Source organism: Gouania willdenowi, chromosome 13, assembly GCF_900634775.1.
Source record: "Gouania willdenowi chromosome 13, fGouWil2.1, whole genome shotgun sequence".
Taxonomy (NCBI): Eukaryota; Metazoa; Chordata; class Actinopteri; order Blenniiformes; family Gobiesocidae; genus Gouania; species Gouania willdenowi.
The window spans coordinates 29,495,856-29,514,773 of NC_041056.1; the positions used below are offsets into that span (position 1 = coordinate 29,495,856).

Genomic DNA, 18,918 nt, shown 5'->3' on the forward strand with positions numbered 1-18,918 from the left:
TTTATATGTTTCATGAAACGTGACGTTAGTTAGATGTTGAAGAGGTAAAGCCACAGATTTGTTTGCTTCATTGTTGTAATTTGTGCTTTAAAATGTATGTTTTATATATATTTTAAGTTTATAATAAGTTTGAAATTGTTTATTATGAAACAGATGGATTTATTGCTTGTGTTCATTGAAAAATACGCGACAAGAGGCTCTTGAAAAAATAATCGCATATTAAATCGCAATTCCAAAATCGTTCAGCCCTAATTAGTATGCAATTTCCAACACAGCCATGCAGTTCTTTATAGAATAATTCAGTTTTTCAAACCAACATAAGGTCAGTACCTCCGCCAAAAAGGTTATGTTTTTGCCGGCGTTATCTCTGAATAGTCTAACTCAAAAAGTAATAGGCGGATTTTGATGACATTTTTAGGAAATATCTGAAATGGGATAAGGAACAATTCATTAGATCCAGATCAATATACTAATGCTGGATCGATACATCTCTGTGTTCAGCTTTTTGAGCTGGTTCTACAACACTGGTGACTTTGACCATTACATACTGTGGTGAGCATACAACAGCACTGCCAGAATTCTCACCCAAGCCTTTAAAGTGTGAATAATCAAAGTGTCAACTGCCAATGTCTAGCAAAGAGGAGATTTGGAGCTTGGTCGAAGTTTGCGATCTCTGAGTGGTTTTGTTCATTATATTTTTATAGTAAAAACAAGTGTGTAGCATCTATCGTCCAACTGGGAAAAAGAAAATGCTGAGCATAACCTTTTTTGTTTGTTTTATATTCACCTATGTATCAGACAGGAAGTCACCCATAATTAGACAGTAGCGGCTCTAGGAATCATCAGGTATGACTAGAAATGTTTCAAATGGAAAAATAAATCTTTTTTCACACGTTTCCACATATTGAGTGCTTTGTGAAGGCTTAAGTGGTCCCAAGGTGAAAGCAAAAACTCTACATGTTATTGTACAAAATTATTTCAGTCATTTCTCACATTTCCTACTGACAGATTTTGTTTCATTTACAGAACAAATGAGTTTTCGGTTCACACCTTTGGGACTGAACATTTACAAAAAACCCAATCATTCCACCCTTTTTGTGCAGACAGATCTGAAAACCCAAAAGAGAGGAAAAGTTGCCGTACGAGCCCAAGAACAGTGATTTCTGACATTATTGCTCATTGTTGGAAACCATTAGAAAAGGTAAAAAGAAACATAAATGTCAGTTAAGCAATGAAATTGGCTTTGCTAAGCCTCTGTGGTTTTATACAGAAGGTCTGAACAAATTACTAACCTGTGCTCACCCTTAGGTTTAAACCATTTCATAGCACCGTGATTATATTGTATTATATATATTATATTGCAACAGTCATGAAATATGCAGTCTTGTAAATTTACAGCAGAAATGTCAGTAGTGAAACACAAAAACACAAATGTGACCCAGCGTTGTGCTGCAGATTCAGATGAGCCACAGTAAATTGGACTTGGCAGTGGAAATATAAAACCCTTATGTTGCCTGTGTGAAGTTTCATAACATTTTCCACTATAAAGGAACGGAAAACATTCAACTGTTCAGTCTTTATATACTGCCTCTAGTTTAGGTTAGAAATAATGGATCAAGGGCTAAGCTTTGTTCTTAAGTGAGGCTTTGAAATGTATTAGTCAGGAAGTAAACAGCAAAAAAACACCATTGTTCTACCTCTACAATCACCAAAGTCTAAACAGGAAATGTTCTTGGAAGCCAATTTACTTAAACAGAAGCACATGAACTGATAAAACAGCTGTTGGTCTCCAAAAAGGCACATAAGGTCATATCATAAAGCTACTTAGCAGTCTGGCTAATGTTTGATATCTGAAGCTCTTCACAGAAAGGCACAGTCTCCATTTACCACTGCTCACTGACAGCTGCCCATTAGTGGTCCAAATGTGGGATCCAAAGACAGTTGGAGAGGAAGGAAGAAAGTGAAGCTTCCAGAAGGGAAGAAAAAGGCCCAGGCCCCCACAGAGGAGCACCACATGCCCTGATTCCCCCAGTCAGATGAAGAACGAGAGAGAGAGAGAGAGATTCTTCGGTTCCTATCTCCATCCTACACCTTCACCGCCCCTTTGTCTTTCCTCTCAGTCTTACCACACGGTCGGGTCTTTCCTCTCTTTGCTTGGAGCTTCTTCATTTTCTTCAAGCTGTCTCTGTCTCTGTCTCTTCTTCCTGCATCGCCTGCAGGACACGACGATGATCATAAGGATGACCATAACAGCAATGCCGCCTCCAATGGCTAACGCCAGAAGAACAAGTCCAGAAAAGGAAGCTGCCAATGAAAACGAAAGTTTTGTTACGGTACAGACTGTAACAAAACATAACATAACAACTAACTGTAATTTTTTGTCATGGAACCTTCACCCTAACCAAATAACTAACTAACTGACTGACTAACGAGCAGTGTTGTGCTAGTTACTGAAAAAAAGTAACTAGTTACCGTTACTAGTTACTTCATTAACAAAGTAACTCAGTTACTGTTTTGATTACTTACACCAAAAAGTAATGCGTTACTGGAAAAAGTAACTTAGAATTAAAGAGTGTATTATTTATTTTGGGTCATTTGTGTCCATACAGCTTCATATTAGTGATGTAATAATAAAATAATCCACTGTTGATCAACTGCTATAAAACAACCATAAATGATGTGCATATAAAGCACAAAACAGCTGCTCCAAAATTAAAACAGTAATTTTTCAGCCTTAGCACAGTAATGTAAAGTAAGCTGTGCATATTCCAGGTGCACATTCTGCTGTTGAAAATGCTTATGAAAATAAATGTGGAAAAAGAAATTCACAGCATTTTTCTCAGCTACACAATGCTAAACATATCAGGTTAATGAGCTGCTGTTAGCAGTGACTCAGCAGCAGTGACAGGCAACAACATACCGTGCAATAGTTTGGCTGACCTGTCCCTGGATAACAGTCACAGTCCATTAAAATCCAGTCGCAGCGTTAGCTTAGCTTCACTGATGCATCTTTTGGAGATAAAAATGAATGTGCGTATATCCACTCTGAGAAGCTTGTCCTGCTCTCGCGTTGACTCGCCATGATTGCCGCATGTGATGTAAACAGAAACACGCTGACAATGCTTCTTCTTCTACTGTTTTACCGTGTTTGGCACGGCATCCCGCAAAAACAAGTAACGTGTTACCGCCCAACACTGCTAACGAGTCACTTCTTCAACACAAAAAAATGAAACAAGCTAACCTTCGAAAATTGCTAAATAACTACTAAATACTATAAAGCAGTGCTTCTCAAAGTGTGTGGCACGCCCTCCTGACGGAGAATGGAGAAATGACAGGTGGGGCACGACAAACAGAAGAACGTTTTACATTTCATGCAAATCTTCTTGAAAATCTTTTTTCATCGACAATAAAGATCATTAACAGTACAACACGCTTACACACAAAGAAAGAAAGAAATTAATAGAGCACTGAATTATTAGAATGCATTAGATATGCCACCAGGAACAAAATGTAACGTGGAACTACTGTGCATAAATAATGATTTACATCAGCATGTGAAGTGGAGCAGAACAATAAATAAACTTTAATTAGCCGAGAAATATGGATACATTTGTGACAAGGACCACAAAAGTTTGCGTGCCAGCGTGCGCACTCAGGTGTTTTGCAGATATTACATACAATGTTTGATTATTTACTGTATTTTTGACTACTGCACTTATACATTTGTTTTTTATGCAGGTGATTCGTTTAATTTAGTTTGTGATTTTTTTAAAATTTATTATGATGCTACTTGTTTCCTGTCCGTTCAATAAATTAGAAAATGGGGCAAAGGATGAAGGTGGGGCTTGAAATTTAGTTCACTTTTGGTCAAAGTGGGAAATACCCAAAAAAGTTTGAGAACCACTGCTATACACTAACACCTATAATAACTACAAAATCTCCAAAGAACAATCAATGCTAATATGCTAACTACCTACTCACTACTCACCATAGCTCTCCATTTACATTTCCTTCAATCGCCACAGACTGTTGAGTTGACAGGCGCTAGTTTTTATACGAGGGGCGGGGCTAACAGTGGTGGTCTGTGATGTAAGAAGTCACCAAAACAACAATGGCCTGCATCTCAGCCAATAGCAAAATTAGCGGGTTTCAAATCAAAGAGGGCTGTCACATTTTCACAACAAAATAACCCAAATTTAGTTGGACCAGAATCAATCAACAAGCATTGAAATTATGATTCCTTCTTTGTTTGGAAATACAGTATGAAACCTTTTGACATTGGATGTTCCCATTCAGTCTATGATAACGGTGGATTGTATTTTACCGCCTAAACTGCCTAATTGTTTAATCAGATTTACAAACACATCAAGGTTGGATGTGTTATCCATCCACTAACCTGTGGTGACAACCCGGAGTTTGATCTCTCCAACTGTGCCGTGAACGTCAGGCGGATTCTTGACCTGGCAGATGTAAGTCCCGTTGTAGGTAAACTTGACCTCTCGAATTATGATGGAGGCATCTCGACCCATGATGTCACCGTCCCAAGAGATGCGCTTCCTGAAGATGCCTTCTAAAGGAGGATAGGGCTGATGCTGGTAGTGAAACACCTATAAATGTAAACGGTACAAATATAATGAGTGACAAATATTTGATCAACTTTCAACTTACAGATGAATCAAATCTTCTGCTGATAAAGACGGTAGAACGGAAAACAGTTTGAAGCCTTGACTCACCCAGAGATGCTGTTGCTACTCTATATGATTACTAGCAAGTGCACACACATACACCGACACACACAGGCTGTCTTAGCAAACCAATGACTCACTAACACTTCTGCGGGGGTGGATGCTCCCTGACTTATTGAGGGAGCCTTCATCTCATATTGTTTCAACTAACAGAAGCCCAGGCACTCACCGACTCCTCTCGTCCTTGTGTGAGAGGTCTGAAGGTCCAGGAGATTGTAACCGTGTTAGGGTTGATGGGAGCCGAACTCTGGAAAGTGCACTTCAGGCGGACATCGGTACCATTAACTGCCTCCATGCTTCCAGATGTGTATATACGGATACCGCTCACCTGCAGCACACCTGGAACAAAAGAGCATGAGGGGCGTCAGACGCTGATATAGTTAGAGAGAGGAAACACAAAGTATACCATAGAAAAGCCGTGTGTATTAAAAGAATAAGAAATGTGGAAAAGCCAAGCTCTACAGCTGCTGTATGACTTCACCTTCAGCTGTAAATTCTTGGTTTGTGTTGGTGTGCAGCGTACCCAGTGACCCTACTTCTGCCTACGCAGTGCTGCTGCTGCGGCAGGAAAAATTCAGCAACTTCAAGTTGTCACTAGAAGCGTGACAAATGAATGCAGTATGCTATATTACGAGCAGGGTTCCTACAGGCGGCTTTAAATCCAACAAGTAGGAAATTCCATGTGTTAACACACCCTCACAATTAGCTTCTCATGCACGCAAGCTAAATCTGGGGCATTGAATAAATAATAGTGGCTTTGCTGCACAGGATGAGACCCAGATAGATTAATCTTTGTTGAACACTAGAGCTGTTAGGTGCAAAATGAATGGACTGCACAAGCAGAGGGGGATGTTGTTAAAGATTTAGCTCCTCTGGATGATGGATGGATGGAGATCCATTGAATAGGGTTAGCCCAACAGCACACCATAGACATTATGCACACGATAGTTTGAAAATAAAAGGTACAAGCTGATTTTTAGCCTGGTAACCATTGAGCATTGACCAGAATCTAGCTGATCACATCTCACTGCACATAAGTTTACAGAGCCTCATATTTACACTCTCACTGATCTAATCACACATAATAGGCAGATTGATGACATCACCACTTCTCAGGAGATTATCATATCATCTGTGCTGTATATTAGGAGCCTTAAGGCTACATTCACACTGCAGGCAAAAGTGGCCCAAATTTGATTTTTTGGGGGGTCAAGTGATGAGATCAGATTTTTTAGAAGCAGTGTGAAGACTCAAATCACTTCCATTTGTGGTCCTGAATCAGATACAGTTCTAATGTTTTTCAGTGTGAACGGCCAAGGCGGTTTTAATGCACGGTTTTATGCGTTGACGTCAACACAATTCATCATTCTGCCCAACGGGAGCCTTGCAAAAATGAATGATAGCAATGATGGAGCAAGTCAATGGAGGGACAGCGAGGTCTTGTACCTAATATGTACATGGGTTGACACTTCCATACAAGCAAAGCTCAAAAGGTCTATACCATATCTGGTCTGTGTTTAAAAGCATGTCAACGCTGCAAAAAGACAAACAAATAATTTGGCTCTTTCTTTATCCTCGTCCTCTTCTGCACCTGCTCATTCATTCTCCGGCTCCCACTGCACAAAAACTTTGAGACAAATGCGAAAATGCTAACTTCCTCCATGTTTACGTTTGTGCAACAGCGTGCAGCATCTGACGTCATTTTTACTGTTCTTTTGCGCATGTGGGTCAGTTCGAAGCCGCAAACAGGTCACATTGGAATCTGATTCAGGTCACAGCCAAAAAAATCACATCTGAGCAAAAAATCTGAAATGAGCATAAAGGTGAACACAACAATCCTTGTTTTTTGGTTGTTTTTTTTGTTTTTGTTTTTTTAGTTTTTTTAGAAAAGGTGTTTTTTGTCATTTTCACTCTGCTAGTTGTCAGCTGACCAAGCTAAATATGGAGGATATTTCACCAAAAAAAAAAAAAAAAAAAAAAAAAGATTGTGCTTGTTTATGAGAATAAAGTTTTTTTTGGCATTCTAAGAACCCCAAAAACATAGTATTTGAGGTTTATTTCCTCAAGCTCGCCTGTTTTCCTCTGAGTTTTAGCCTCTGAAAAGTCACTTTATGAGAAATTCTACACAAATGTTATGAATATTCATGAGTGGGCGTATCTATGGACGGGACACTGACTTCCTCCTCCCCGCATGGTGACGTAGGGCCAGAGGACGGCATCCTCCCACCCACTCCGTAGCCCAAGCTCATGCTCAATGCGCACATTCGTGGGCGTGTCTGTTTACATGTCAATCACAGCAAAGAACTTCCAGTTCAGTGCCACGTCAATCATCATCAAAGTGGGAATGCGTCATCAAATAGGAGCGAGGTGTTAGGGCTCGCCCTGCAGTAAGAAAGGAGCAAATCACCCTCTAACTAATGATTGAGGAAATCAATGAAAAAAAACACTTTGAGCATGTGTGTGAAGCCCAAATAGCACTTTTATGATGTTTAAAGCACAGAAAAGTCAATTTAGCGTAACATGTGGCACATTATCATCAATTGGCATCCCCAACACGCCAGCTCAAGGATGTGTCCAATCTCACCAGGATGTTTACAGATCTGACTCTGTCCCGACCCCCCCCACCCCCATCCATAACTGCCAGCTGAACTCTCGGCTCTGAACCGTAACAGTCTACGCCTTCTGTTTGAAAAGCACTATGTGAAAAGAGTTTTCTAAATAAAGATTACTTACTGGCACAACTCCAGCCAACGTTGGCATTCGTCTATTGAATGGATCACTCAAAAAAAAAAAGATCATCAACATGTAAAATTACACAAGAGGTAAAGAATGCATTTCAGTGTGCTGAAGATGGAATGAACCACCACATATTGTGTGTTCTGATTGACTCTAGAGCTGACATTCAGTAGTCAGATTAAATCAATAACAAAACAGGCTTCTACCACCTAAAGAACATCTCCAAAGTGAAATGTTTCATGACTCAGGAAGATAAGGAGAAACATGCATTTATCTCTAGCAGATTGGACTAATGTAAAAAAAAAAAAAAAAAAAAAAAAAAAAGCATCAAATATGTACAGCTGGTTCAAGAAGACGCCGCAGCTCGAGTCCTAACCAGAACAAAGAGGTCAGAGCACATTAGTCCAGCTTTGAAACCAAGCACATTGATCCATATCATGACCACTTCCACCCTTTTCACAATAAATGGAAGAATGACAGTGTGGGTTTGGCTGCTCTGTTTCTTATCAGGGCAAAAAGAGTTTCCTGTGTGCTGGGATGAGAGCGCTGGGCATATAGACATCCCCCTCTTAACCAGGAGGACTTCTCTCTCATCAGTGTAGCCCTGACAGCGCTCGAGCAGACGAATGTGTTTTAAATGAGCCTGATGAAACCTGGGAGTGTATAAGCAAGATACATGGGCAAAGAAACATATGAAAAAACATCCACCTTTAGATATTGTGACGTTCTGCCCTGCCTTTCTCTACCTGGTTGTCAAGTTTGCATATACTGAAGTTAAGTAATTTAAATGGAATGTTTAGGATCATTTTTGGATGTATAAGATATGACACGGACAGTATTGCTACTGCTAGCAATAATTCCTCTTCCTGACTAAATTGGGAGTGTCTGGTTTTTATGAATTGAATTAAAAAAATATTGATTTCATCTTAATATTGGCCAAGAAACAGAAAAGGAAATAATAATGTGGGATACATTGGTGCTTTGACATCAGTTGTCTCACATTATTCAAGTACCAGATATAGATTATACACTGATAACTGTACTCAGTCCCGGATAAAGCAGTTTATTTTTCAAGCTAGGCATTTATAACACATCATATAATTAGGGTGATCAGATTTTTAATAACCGGGACATAAAATAGCAAAAGAAACTATTTGCATACTCTTTTATTTGTAATGAAAAAAGGTCACATACTGTAAATTACATTCTTTTTTAATTCCTTTTGGATTAAATGTAATATTACGGCTAAATCAAATTTAAAGTGGCCATCAGTCAAAAAAGCAAAATTTTAAGATAACATGCAATTGTTGTAAATAATCAAAAAAACTTGTTTTTCTTTTGGCATGTTGAAAGTGAAAGGAAGCAAACAAGTAATTTTGTCAATGTCATTGAGTTTTTATTGGCTTTATAATCTAATGATTTGATGCCTGCTAGAAAAAAAAAAGTGTTTTAAAAGTTCAATTAATTTAAAGGTTGTGCTCATTTATTGGTATGTTTACAGAAATGTGCTTTTGCTAGCAGTCTAGGCTAATTGTTAGCTTGCGTTAGCAAAGCGTCATTTTAAAAGCTTTACAGAGCCACAGCTTGTGAAGATATTGCATGTCATTTTTCGAGCATTAGGCAACAATAATAGCTACTCAGAACAGAAGGAAGCGTTAAAGAAACACAATGCTTTTCTTTTAGCGTTGGTGAAGCAAGATGAGCAGAGCGGCGTGCTACAGTGCACTCTATCCTCCTCCACCAAATTGTTTAAAAGCTCACTAAAGTGATTTGTCATGCTTCAAATATCAAGACAGAAAGCAGCTGCTTTGGGCCAGCGTACTTCCTTTCACTTTTCACCCTTTAACCAAGTTTATGCGCAACGCATAAATCTAACCAAGTGTTTCTAATCTGCTCCCAACATTAAAAAGCAGCATTACATGGTCCTAATGAGTGTAACTGAGCTGACTTACGTTAATAAGGCTGTTTTTTTTCAAAACAGAATGAATGATAGCTGAATGACTACACTGTGTATGTACATAGCCTCAATTACTAATTTGTCCCATGGCTAAACGCACATGATTACAAGTTAACCAGCCATTAGCAGGTCGCTAATTGGAGAAAAAAATGCATGTCATTACATTAGCGAAAGTATCAAGCGCAAAGAATCTGAATAATTTAGAGGAGAAGACGACAGATAAACAGGCAGAAATGGATGGTGGGTAGAAAATAGAGGAAGAAAGTCTCAGCGTTGATGTTTTATGCCCTAGGTTCTCAAAGTGGGGTACGGGTACCCCAGGGTACGCAAATTGTCATGGGGGTACGTGAATGAAAATTAATAACAATGACAACATTGGAAGCTAGAATATAAATAGAGCAGTTCATCTTAATGTTGTTGCTAATGCTAATGCTAAGTGAATGCTGATGCTAGGCTAATGCTAATGCAATGTTATTGTTATTACTAGGCAAATGTTAGGTTATTGCTAATGCTAGGTTAATGCTATTGCTAGGGTAATGCTAAGTTAAAGCTAATGCTAAGTCAATGTTATTGCTAGGCTAATGCTAGGCTAATACTATTGCTACGTTAATGACAAAGCATTATTAAGCTAATACTAGGTCAATTGTAATGCTAGGCTAATGGTGATGCAGGGCTAATGCTATAATTATGTTAATGTTAATGTTTATGCTAGGTTAATGCTATTGCTAAGCTAATGCTAATGCTAGATAATGGTATTGCAGCGCGGCCAACACCTGCATCCTCACTTGCATCCTCAATTCTGGTTATGGGGGGGGTCACGACCCCAATGTTGAAAAATTATTACATTACATTACATTATTATGTTTTTCAAGTGTGCGGGAGTAGGGGTTACATGTCTGAAGGGGTATGAGACTGTGAAAGGTTTGGGAACCACTGTTTTATGCTAAAGAGCCACAGTAATGATGGAAAATGTGTTTATAGACCAAATTACAGAAGATAAGAATGAGATAAGACATGAACGCCTGTTTGTTTGCTTGTTTGTCTATCCATTGTTCAGCTCTGGTGTGATTTTTCTGTTCCGTTTGAAGCTCTAACTTGTTTATATCTCAACATCCTGCCAAGTTAGGACCACACCCAGCATCAGAGACACAGAGAGCGAGAGAGAGAGAGAGAGCGATAGAGAGAGAGAGAGCGATTAAGAGAGAGAGAGAGAGATAGAGAGAGAGAGAGAGAGAGAGACTAGCTTTTATAATATCAACCCAACCAGGATAAAGTTTTTAACTATGTATAGGCCTAAAAGTACTCAATTAAAGTACTGAAATTATAAAATGCAGTAAACTCACTGTAAAGAGGCTTTTCACAGCCCTCAGTTAACATTATAAGAACATGTTAAGTAATATGACACATATAGCACTTAAATAAACTTATTTTGTGTGATCTTGAAATAATTAATCCGAAATATATTACAAATGAACTTAGCATGTGCATGTTGTTGTTGTTTTCCAGTTAATGCAACTTCCAGATGTTTGTAATTTGGCTAAAATCATTGCATTTAACAGGAACAAGTCATCCCATCTTTTATTGTTGAGTGTTTTCCAATGTGTTTGCCAGGTTCGGATGCTCATTTACACACACACACACTAACACACAAGCCCATTTTACATACTAGTGTTGGCATTAGTCCATCACTTCACTTTTGTCTAATATATCAAGTTCAAATTAACTAACTGAACCATACATTTTATTCTTTTCATCAACACTACTTACAGAGAAGGACACTTGGCAATGAGGACAAAGATTTAAATATACCATTAAAAAAAAATAAAAAATCGAGCCAAGCCCATGTGAGTTTGATAAGGTATGCTTGACTTTTGGCAGTCGTCCTGAGAATGTATAAAAGCCTTCCAAAGAACGAGAAGAAATATCAAGTGCTGCATGACCTGTAGGTATCATATTTCACCCAGTGTCAGAAAGTCTTGGCAGCTCTTAAAGAACCAAACACTATCCATAAATGCTATAAAGTGACTCCTGTTGGCGGATTTATGTAGTCCAGCAAAGCGTGTACAATACATGCAAAGACAATAGCAGTAATATATTACCTGTTCTTAGACTTTCAAAATATGTGTAAGCTGTAATAAAGAAGAAAAACCACTACCATGATTTAGTGTAGGGCGTTGGAATAACTTGTTCTTTAGTTCTGTGTGTTTAGCCAAAGAAGTGTCTGAAAACACAAATATAACTCAAATTGTAAAAGGTCCAACACCTGTAGAAGAAACATACTTCTGTGGTGTTGTAAAAAACAAAGCTATGGTTGAAAGAACACAGCTGAGTGTGTCCACCCCTTTAATAAAACACACTCACAATCTGCAGGCGCGAACATGTGCTAACTGACAATGATGTTATCTCATCTTATTGACCAGCTTGACTTCGACGGTTAGATGGAAACGATAAGGACTATTATCTGCAAACCACCAGGAAAAAAAAGATGTAAATAATGCACAAATCACCTGCTCAACATGTGATTTTGTTCATAATTGTGACATGCTGTCAGGTAAATAGATAAATAAGAAAGTGCCTATTTGTACGGTTGCTGTACAGACAACCTCCGGTGCTATTGGTACGGTTAACGAAGTACACATACGTAGCGTATTAGGGTTAGGATTAGGGTCAGGTTTTGCATATAACCAAATATCGCAACTTTTTAGGTTTAGGGTAAGGTTTAGTCTTCATCAAGTGACCAAAACTGGCCAATGACTGACCTATCACGTAACATAAACTGGCCAAATAGGGGCGCTGCGTACAAATAGAATTTTGGTATATTGATACGACAACCGTACGGATAGTCACTGCCAATAAATAACAGCAACAATAATGAAATTAATCATGCAACAAGATGTGCTGCCGACTCAATATTGCATCTTTTTTTTTCCTTTTCTTGCAGAGACATAAAGCTATAGATTACCAGGCTGAGTAGCTACATAAATAATAATATCTTTATTTTTTAAAAAGCACTTTTCAAAAAAACTCAGACAATTTACAATGAAAGTACAGATGATAAAAAGAAAAGAGTGCATGTAATAATGACAGTTTTAAGTTATACAGTATTCTATGTATGTTTGTAATACTTTGTTAGCATAAAAAACAACAATAAAGAAATCATGTAAAGAAGTAGGCATCACCGTCGCCTCCATATAGAAGATATTGTGTTATTCAGACAGTTACTGTACATTACAGCTTGTTTTATTTTAACTTTGCTCTGTATCACTGCATGCACTAGCCCCGAGGTTCCCAAAGTGCGGAACGGGTACCCCCAAGGGTACACAAATTGTCAAAGGGGGTACATGAGTGAAAAATAAAAATTGTAAACTAGAATATAAATCAACCAGCAGTCAGGAGCCTACATGAAGTGCCATAAATTACACATTAGTCAATGTGAGACTACCCATGGTGACAGAGAAACAATCTCATCAAAAAAGCACAAATATGGCGAGAACAACATTGCTTTACTGATTTACAATCCTTACAGATTATTAATATTCTTTTTTTATTATTATACATTCAGAGACACATTTTACTGTTGGGCTACATTGTATGTGACATTACATCAGTGGTTCTCAACCTTATTTGGCCTTTCCTTATTTTTTTTCTAGAACGAGCTTTTGATAATGTTTGTTGTTGCCAGGATTAGTGCACAAAGTGACAAGATGCATTTTATTTGCACTAGATTTATATTTAAGAAATTAAAAGTATTAAATGCAGATGATTAAGATTGTTTTGTGTGGTGTTATAATTTGAAAAAGATTATTATAAATTACTAGACATTTCAGGGGACCTCATTTGAATTCCAGGCAACCCCACATGGGGTCACGACCCCAATGTTGAAAAACACTGCATTGCATTATTATGTATTTTTAAGAGTAAGGGGTACGTGGCTTCAGGTTAAAGGTCTAAAGGGGTACGGGACTATAAAATGTTTGGGAACCACTGCACTTGCGTATACAACCTGAGCCAGAAGAAATCAGTTTATCTTTCATCAAACCTTTATACTATTCCTATAGTTAAATATTAACCATAGAAGCTTTCATTATAAAGTTATGTAACAAAGAACAATATGAGCTGTTCAAATATGTCTAACAAGATACGGTTCAAGAATGCTTTACAATTTTTAGCAAATGACAAAACAAGGTCAGATGTAATGTGTTAAAGTTAATGTACCGTCTCAACTCATAGACACTTCATCAGTTACAGTAGGCCAGAGAAACTCTGCTGTGGTGTCATTACATCCATCATCTGCCGAGCAACCGTTAGCAGGCTTAGAAATGAGGACTTCTGGCTTTTTTAACTCACACTTTGAAGCTACAGCTTTACGAGAACTTGCTTATCAGAAGCTGCCATAACAGGCTTCATTTTTATTGACTATAGGAAAACAACAGACTGACAGAGTTTAGTCAGGGATGGCCATTCAGTGTTAGCCACTTCTTTTGCCTCTAATACCTCCTACACTTGGTGTGTACTGATCACACTCTTAAACTGGATTAAATCCATTATCACAGAAATAGCCATGTTAGAGCCCGATATGTAACACCGACTCAAAATGTAACAAGACCTGAATTGTTATTAAAAAAATATATATATATATTTTTCCCCCAATAGTGTAATCATTTTATTACATTATAGAGTGAGTCAATGATTTATGGGTTACAGGGCTCATTGTGTGTGTGCGTGCGTGTGTGTGTGTGTATTTCTTTCATTTCAGCTTTATTTCAGACGGTTCCTAAAAAACAGAGGTACAAACAACAATAAGTACTATATATAAAACTTTTATTATTATTATTACTATTATTAAAGCCTTTTGGAGAACTTTGATATTTTTGGTAACTTTTTTTCTACTTCTTATCTATACACTTTTATATTGTTTATATCTATAAAAAACGCTAAAAGTTTTAATTTTTTTGGCCTCAACATCTTGTTATACATTATTGACCAGTTGTCGCATTTTGGGCTCAGCACTTTTGTTACATTATTGACAGGTTATTACATTTCAGGTTTCATTGCATTTTTGTTTGAAAACAATTCTATAACTACAACATGCGCCTTTTTTAAAATGTCAAACATATTTTTCTTTAAATTTCTGAAAAGTTCTCAGAAATGAAAAGTTCTCATAGTATAATAACTCTGTATTATGGCACAATACACTCCCTTAATATCTGCAGGATCAATTAAGAGAAAAAAAAAACAAGAGTTATAAGCTGTCTATTAGAGAGAATACAAGCTTCAGAGGTAAAGACTCATTTGAGTCTCCGTATGGCACCTCTTGAAATTCAGACTTGGTGTAGAGATCTACCAATCACTGACAGTCTTAACATGGGGTATAAAATGTGTTCTACAGAGAGCCCCATTAGGCTTGAAGGGAGAAAAGGAAACTCAGTGGGATGAATCAGGTAAGAGGCAGGACCCTCCAAATCAGGAAATTGGTTTCATTACATGTATTCCTAGACGGTTTGTTGATGCCTTTCCTCTCCTCATTATGGCCAAGAAACAAATGGACCACCAGAGGAAACCTGATTCTCTGTAGCGTTGATTTTGAAGGAAACACTTAGAACATGGAGGCAAACACACAAAGAGCTCAGTGGGTTACTGGGAGTCTCTTATTTTCTTTTTGAGAGGGTTCACAAGCCCAAGTTGTATGTGAGCTTGCATGTGTGTGTGTGTTAACAATTAACAAGGCCTGTCTTTCATAAAGAGCTAGACCGGGGGCTGGGAATAGCAGTTTCAGGTAACACACAGGATTGAAAGAGCAGGGAGAAACATTATGAGGGAGAAGGAAGAGCCGCTCATTGGTGTAATGGGAGGAAGCCTCTGAGATACACACAAGCTAATTGTATGTTTTCTCTGCCCAAGGTTCCCATTCTTTTCACTCTATCAAGACCAGGACATTGTGCCAACACAAGCAAATGTATGGCCTAAAGTATGCGCTCATGTTCCTTTTGTTCTGCTGCTGTTTTTAAAGCTTAGTGGAACCGCCATCCGCTAGATTTCATCAAACACTTTCTTGGAGTTTTGTAGAAATAGTTTTGTAAAAATAATGATTAAAGCAGTGCTCAAAATGGAATACTAACGTACTACTCATACCAAGTTTGATGTCAAAATGAGTATATTTATGTTTCATTAATAGTAAATGGCGGACAATAGTTTTATGGGTCAAATGACCACATATTGATTTTCTACTTGGTCACTTTCTCACTTAAAATGCTTTCAGAACTTTCAACGGTGGAGAATCAATGAATATATTTAGCCTCAGTAGCTGTGTTTCCATTTCAGATTTTTGCAAAATAAAAGCGATATTTCTAAATGTCGACTAAGTATAATTGCGCTTTGAACGTGTTTCCATTGAAGGTTGTTTTGAGCTGGAGCCTCGTAACTCCCGTGAAATCTCATCCCTTCGCTGCAGGAAGACGGATGCCAAACACTCCCTATAACACTTCATTTTTTTAAGTATAATGCTAAGAAATGTCCCAGTCTCCATTTCTGTATACATGTACCGTGCCATATTTTCTAGGAGAGAAGTGGTCATGTGACCAGGTACGTCACGTTCTGTGACGTGTATATGCAAAATAAGTGTTTCCATAGCATTTTTGCAACAAATTTCAATATTGAAATGTCTGAAATTCCTCCTCATGAAAGTGTAAAACCTTTTTGTGATATTTGAGTGTTTTTTCAAAATTCAGGTGTTTCCATTACCAGCTTTTATTGCGCTATTTAGATTTTATGCATTTTCAAGGGTAATGGAAACACAGTTAGTGTACTTCAAGTTTTTGTTGCTGTACGTTCAAAATGCATCTTGGGAAACTTGGAAGTATAATTGAGTAGCACCTAAAACTGTGGTGCTACCACTTTGGGCTGCTTCCTCGCCTAATGTTACCAATTACCGTCTATGAAGTCACTATGTCCCATATCAGTCGACTGGAGAGATTGGTGAATGCACAAATAAGGAAATTGCTTGGGCTGCCAAGATGCATGAGCAGTGTTGGATTGTATGCAGAGTGCAGGTGCAACACCAGCCTTGAGAATGGGAAGGAAGTGGTTACCAAAGGCAGCAGTAGCAGATGCAAAGGCTGCCCTCAGACATCGAGACATAGTGGGACATGTCCAACATGGTCGAGGAGGCTTTGGAACAAGAGTTTCAGCTCCTACATGGCGAAAAGCCTCTCCAGCAGAGTGTCATCAAATGGTGGTGGAAGAGGTCCGAAGCTGCCAGGTGTGCTAAAGCAATCAGCCAACCACAGCAAGGTCAGTGGATGAGATGGGAGGAGAGCATTACCAAAAAAAAATCACGTGAGAGCGAGCTATGGAATATGGAAACGTTTTTGTCATGACATCCTGCCATCTCCAACCAACTTAAGTCTCTGGCTTGGAGAGGATCCTGCATGCTCTTTGTGCCCATCCTGAAACACATTATGGTGGGTTGCAAGACCTCTCTGATGCAAGGCAGATACACCTGGCACCACAATCAAGTGTTGCGATGCTTAGCCTCAGCCACTGAACAAACATCAATAAATCCCACCCTATCAGTCAGCCAACCAATTCATCAAAAACTAATAGCCTTCTGGCGAGATAGTAAAAAGCAGCCAACGACAACCAACAACAGTCTCAAGCCCATTCAACGCTGCCAAGGACTAGGAAATGTGTGTTGATCTAAACAAGAGTCTTGTGTTTCCATCCAATATAGCTGTGACTAATTTGCACCCAGACCTGGTGCATTGGTCCAACTCCTGCCATCGAGGTTTCATCGTTGAGCTCACGGTCCCCTGGGAGGATGGTATTGACAAGCGCAAAAAGCTGCGTTATTCGCAACTGGCAGCTGAGGCAGAAGAGAGGGATTGGTGCAGCCGGTAGAAGTGCAAAGGTTTTGTTGCAAACTCCACGACTAGTTTCCTGAAAGAAATGGGTATCAGAGGGCAGGCGCAGAGGACAATAGTCAAAGAACTCGCCACAGCTGCCAAAAAGAGCAATCATTGGCTGTGGTTGAGAAGTAAAGAGAGAGAGCATGGGGGGTAAAATGACCGCTCAGTTCATACGCAGCCCCACGCCTAAGTCTGATCAACCTGTGGTGGGCCTGCCTCAGCAGAAGGTGTGTTGTGATTAAAGGCAGAAACACCTAATGATGTTAAGTTACACAACTGACAATGGGCTGCATAGGTAGTAACACCTCCGAGGAAGGTCCTGGAATCAAAACAGTTTCTCCCGATCCAATGCAGAGAGGATTGAAACAACTAGACCTTTGATTATTTCTCCAGTGGGAACAGACACCATCCTAATCATACTCATAGTATATAGTAGACAGTATATACTCATTAAGTTTGTTTTCGTTTGTTCAAACACAGCCTAAGTTCTGAATTTTAAGAGGCCATTTTTATTGTAAAACACCCAGATTATTTAGCAATGAGAAGTCAATATGGCAGAAAGTCATTGGATATTTGATATTTTAGCTAGCATCAACTATTCATACTGTCTAGCATAGTGTTGGTTGGCAAAATGTCATTTCTTGTCTGTTTGTGGTCTCCAATGAATGCTAAATTTGGTAGCCACTTTATCAAAATAAGCTAATTCTAAAGGAAACTGATGCAAGTTCAAAGTAAAAAAAAAAAAAAAATGAGAAGGTATTTTGGATTACTTTTTATTTTCCAGGTCATTGAAGTTGATGTCGGTGAGTGTGGGTTGTTGTCCCTGTAATAAAACCAGGTGTAATGTGTGCCCTGCCTTGTGTCTGGTGAAGCTCAGACAGAGTCCAGGGCTCTTTGAACATGATTTAGTCTAAACTAAAGCTGGTGCAGAAACCGGATGGCAAGATCATACCTGTCAAGTTTTGGATTTGAAAATAAGGGAAATTTTCTGGCGCCCACTACGAGCCGTCCCACCCGCCCAACCAAGCTCCAGTATCCCTTATATTTTAAGACAAGTGTACAAGAAATCTAAAATACCCACTTGCAACCACTTATTAAATACAATTATGTGATTAGAATCTAGTAGGTCGACCTTTATTAACATTGAAATGCTGTGAACATTCCTACTAGGGATGGTGATATGGACCAAAACTCATATCTCAATATATTTTCTCTAATTGGTGATATACGATATAAATCTAGATAATTTTATCAAATAAAGTCTGACCAGAAAAACAATTCTGGGTTAAATTTGCCACAAAATGCCACACAGGGACATTTATTCACAAACAGCTGCACAATATGTGCACTCAGAAATTAACTGAGCTTTACATGTTGTTCTGAGAAGTAAAAGCAGCGACTCCTAAAACTAGTATTTTGATACATAATAAGCTATTATATATATTGATATATGAAATATTATAGTTTTCTATATCACCAAAATAGAAAACTCGATACGTCTTGAATCTCGATATATCACACAGTCCTAATTCCTAAATTATAAAACAGTCTAAATAAAAACATAAATGTGTATATG

General features: G+C 38.4%; 1 protein-coding gene across 2 annotated transcripts in view; it reads right to left on the reverse strand.

The window, feature by feature from the left end:
• LOC114474894 (myelin protein zero-like protein 2) overlaps positions 1 to 18,918 on the reverse strand; it is a 42,975-nt gene that overhangs the window by 10,846 nt on the left and 13,211 nt on the right. For both annotated transcript variants that reach the window (XM_028465487.1, XM_028465486.1), the window contains exons 2-4: positions 4,915 to 5,084; positions 4,397 to 4,607; positions 2,127 to 2,304 (exon numbers count right to left, since the gene is read on the reverse strand). In XM_028465487.1, coding sequence (XP_028321288.1) covers positions 2,127 to 2,304; positions 4,397 to 4,607; positions 4,915 to 5,084 — 559 coding nt within the window. The remainder of the gene's footprint in view (positions 1 to 2,126; positions 2,305 to 4,396; positions 4,608 to 4,914; positions 5,085 to 18,918) is intronic.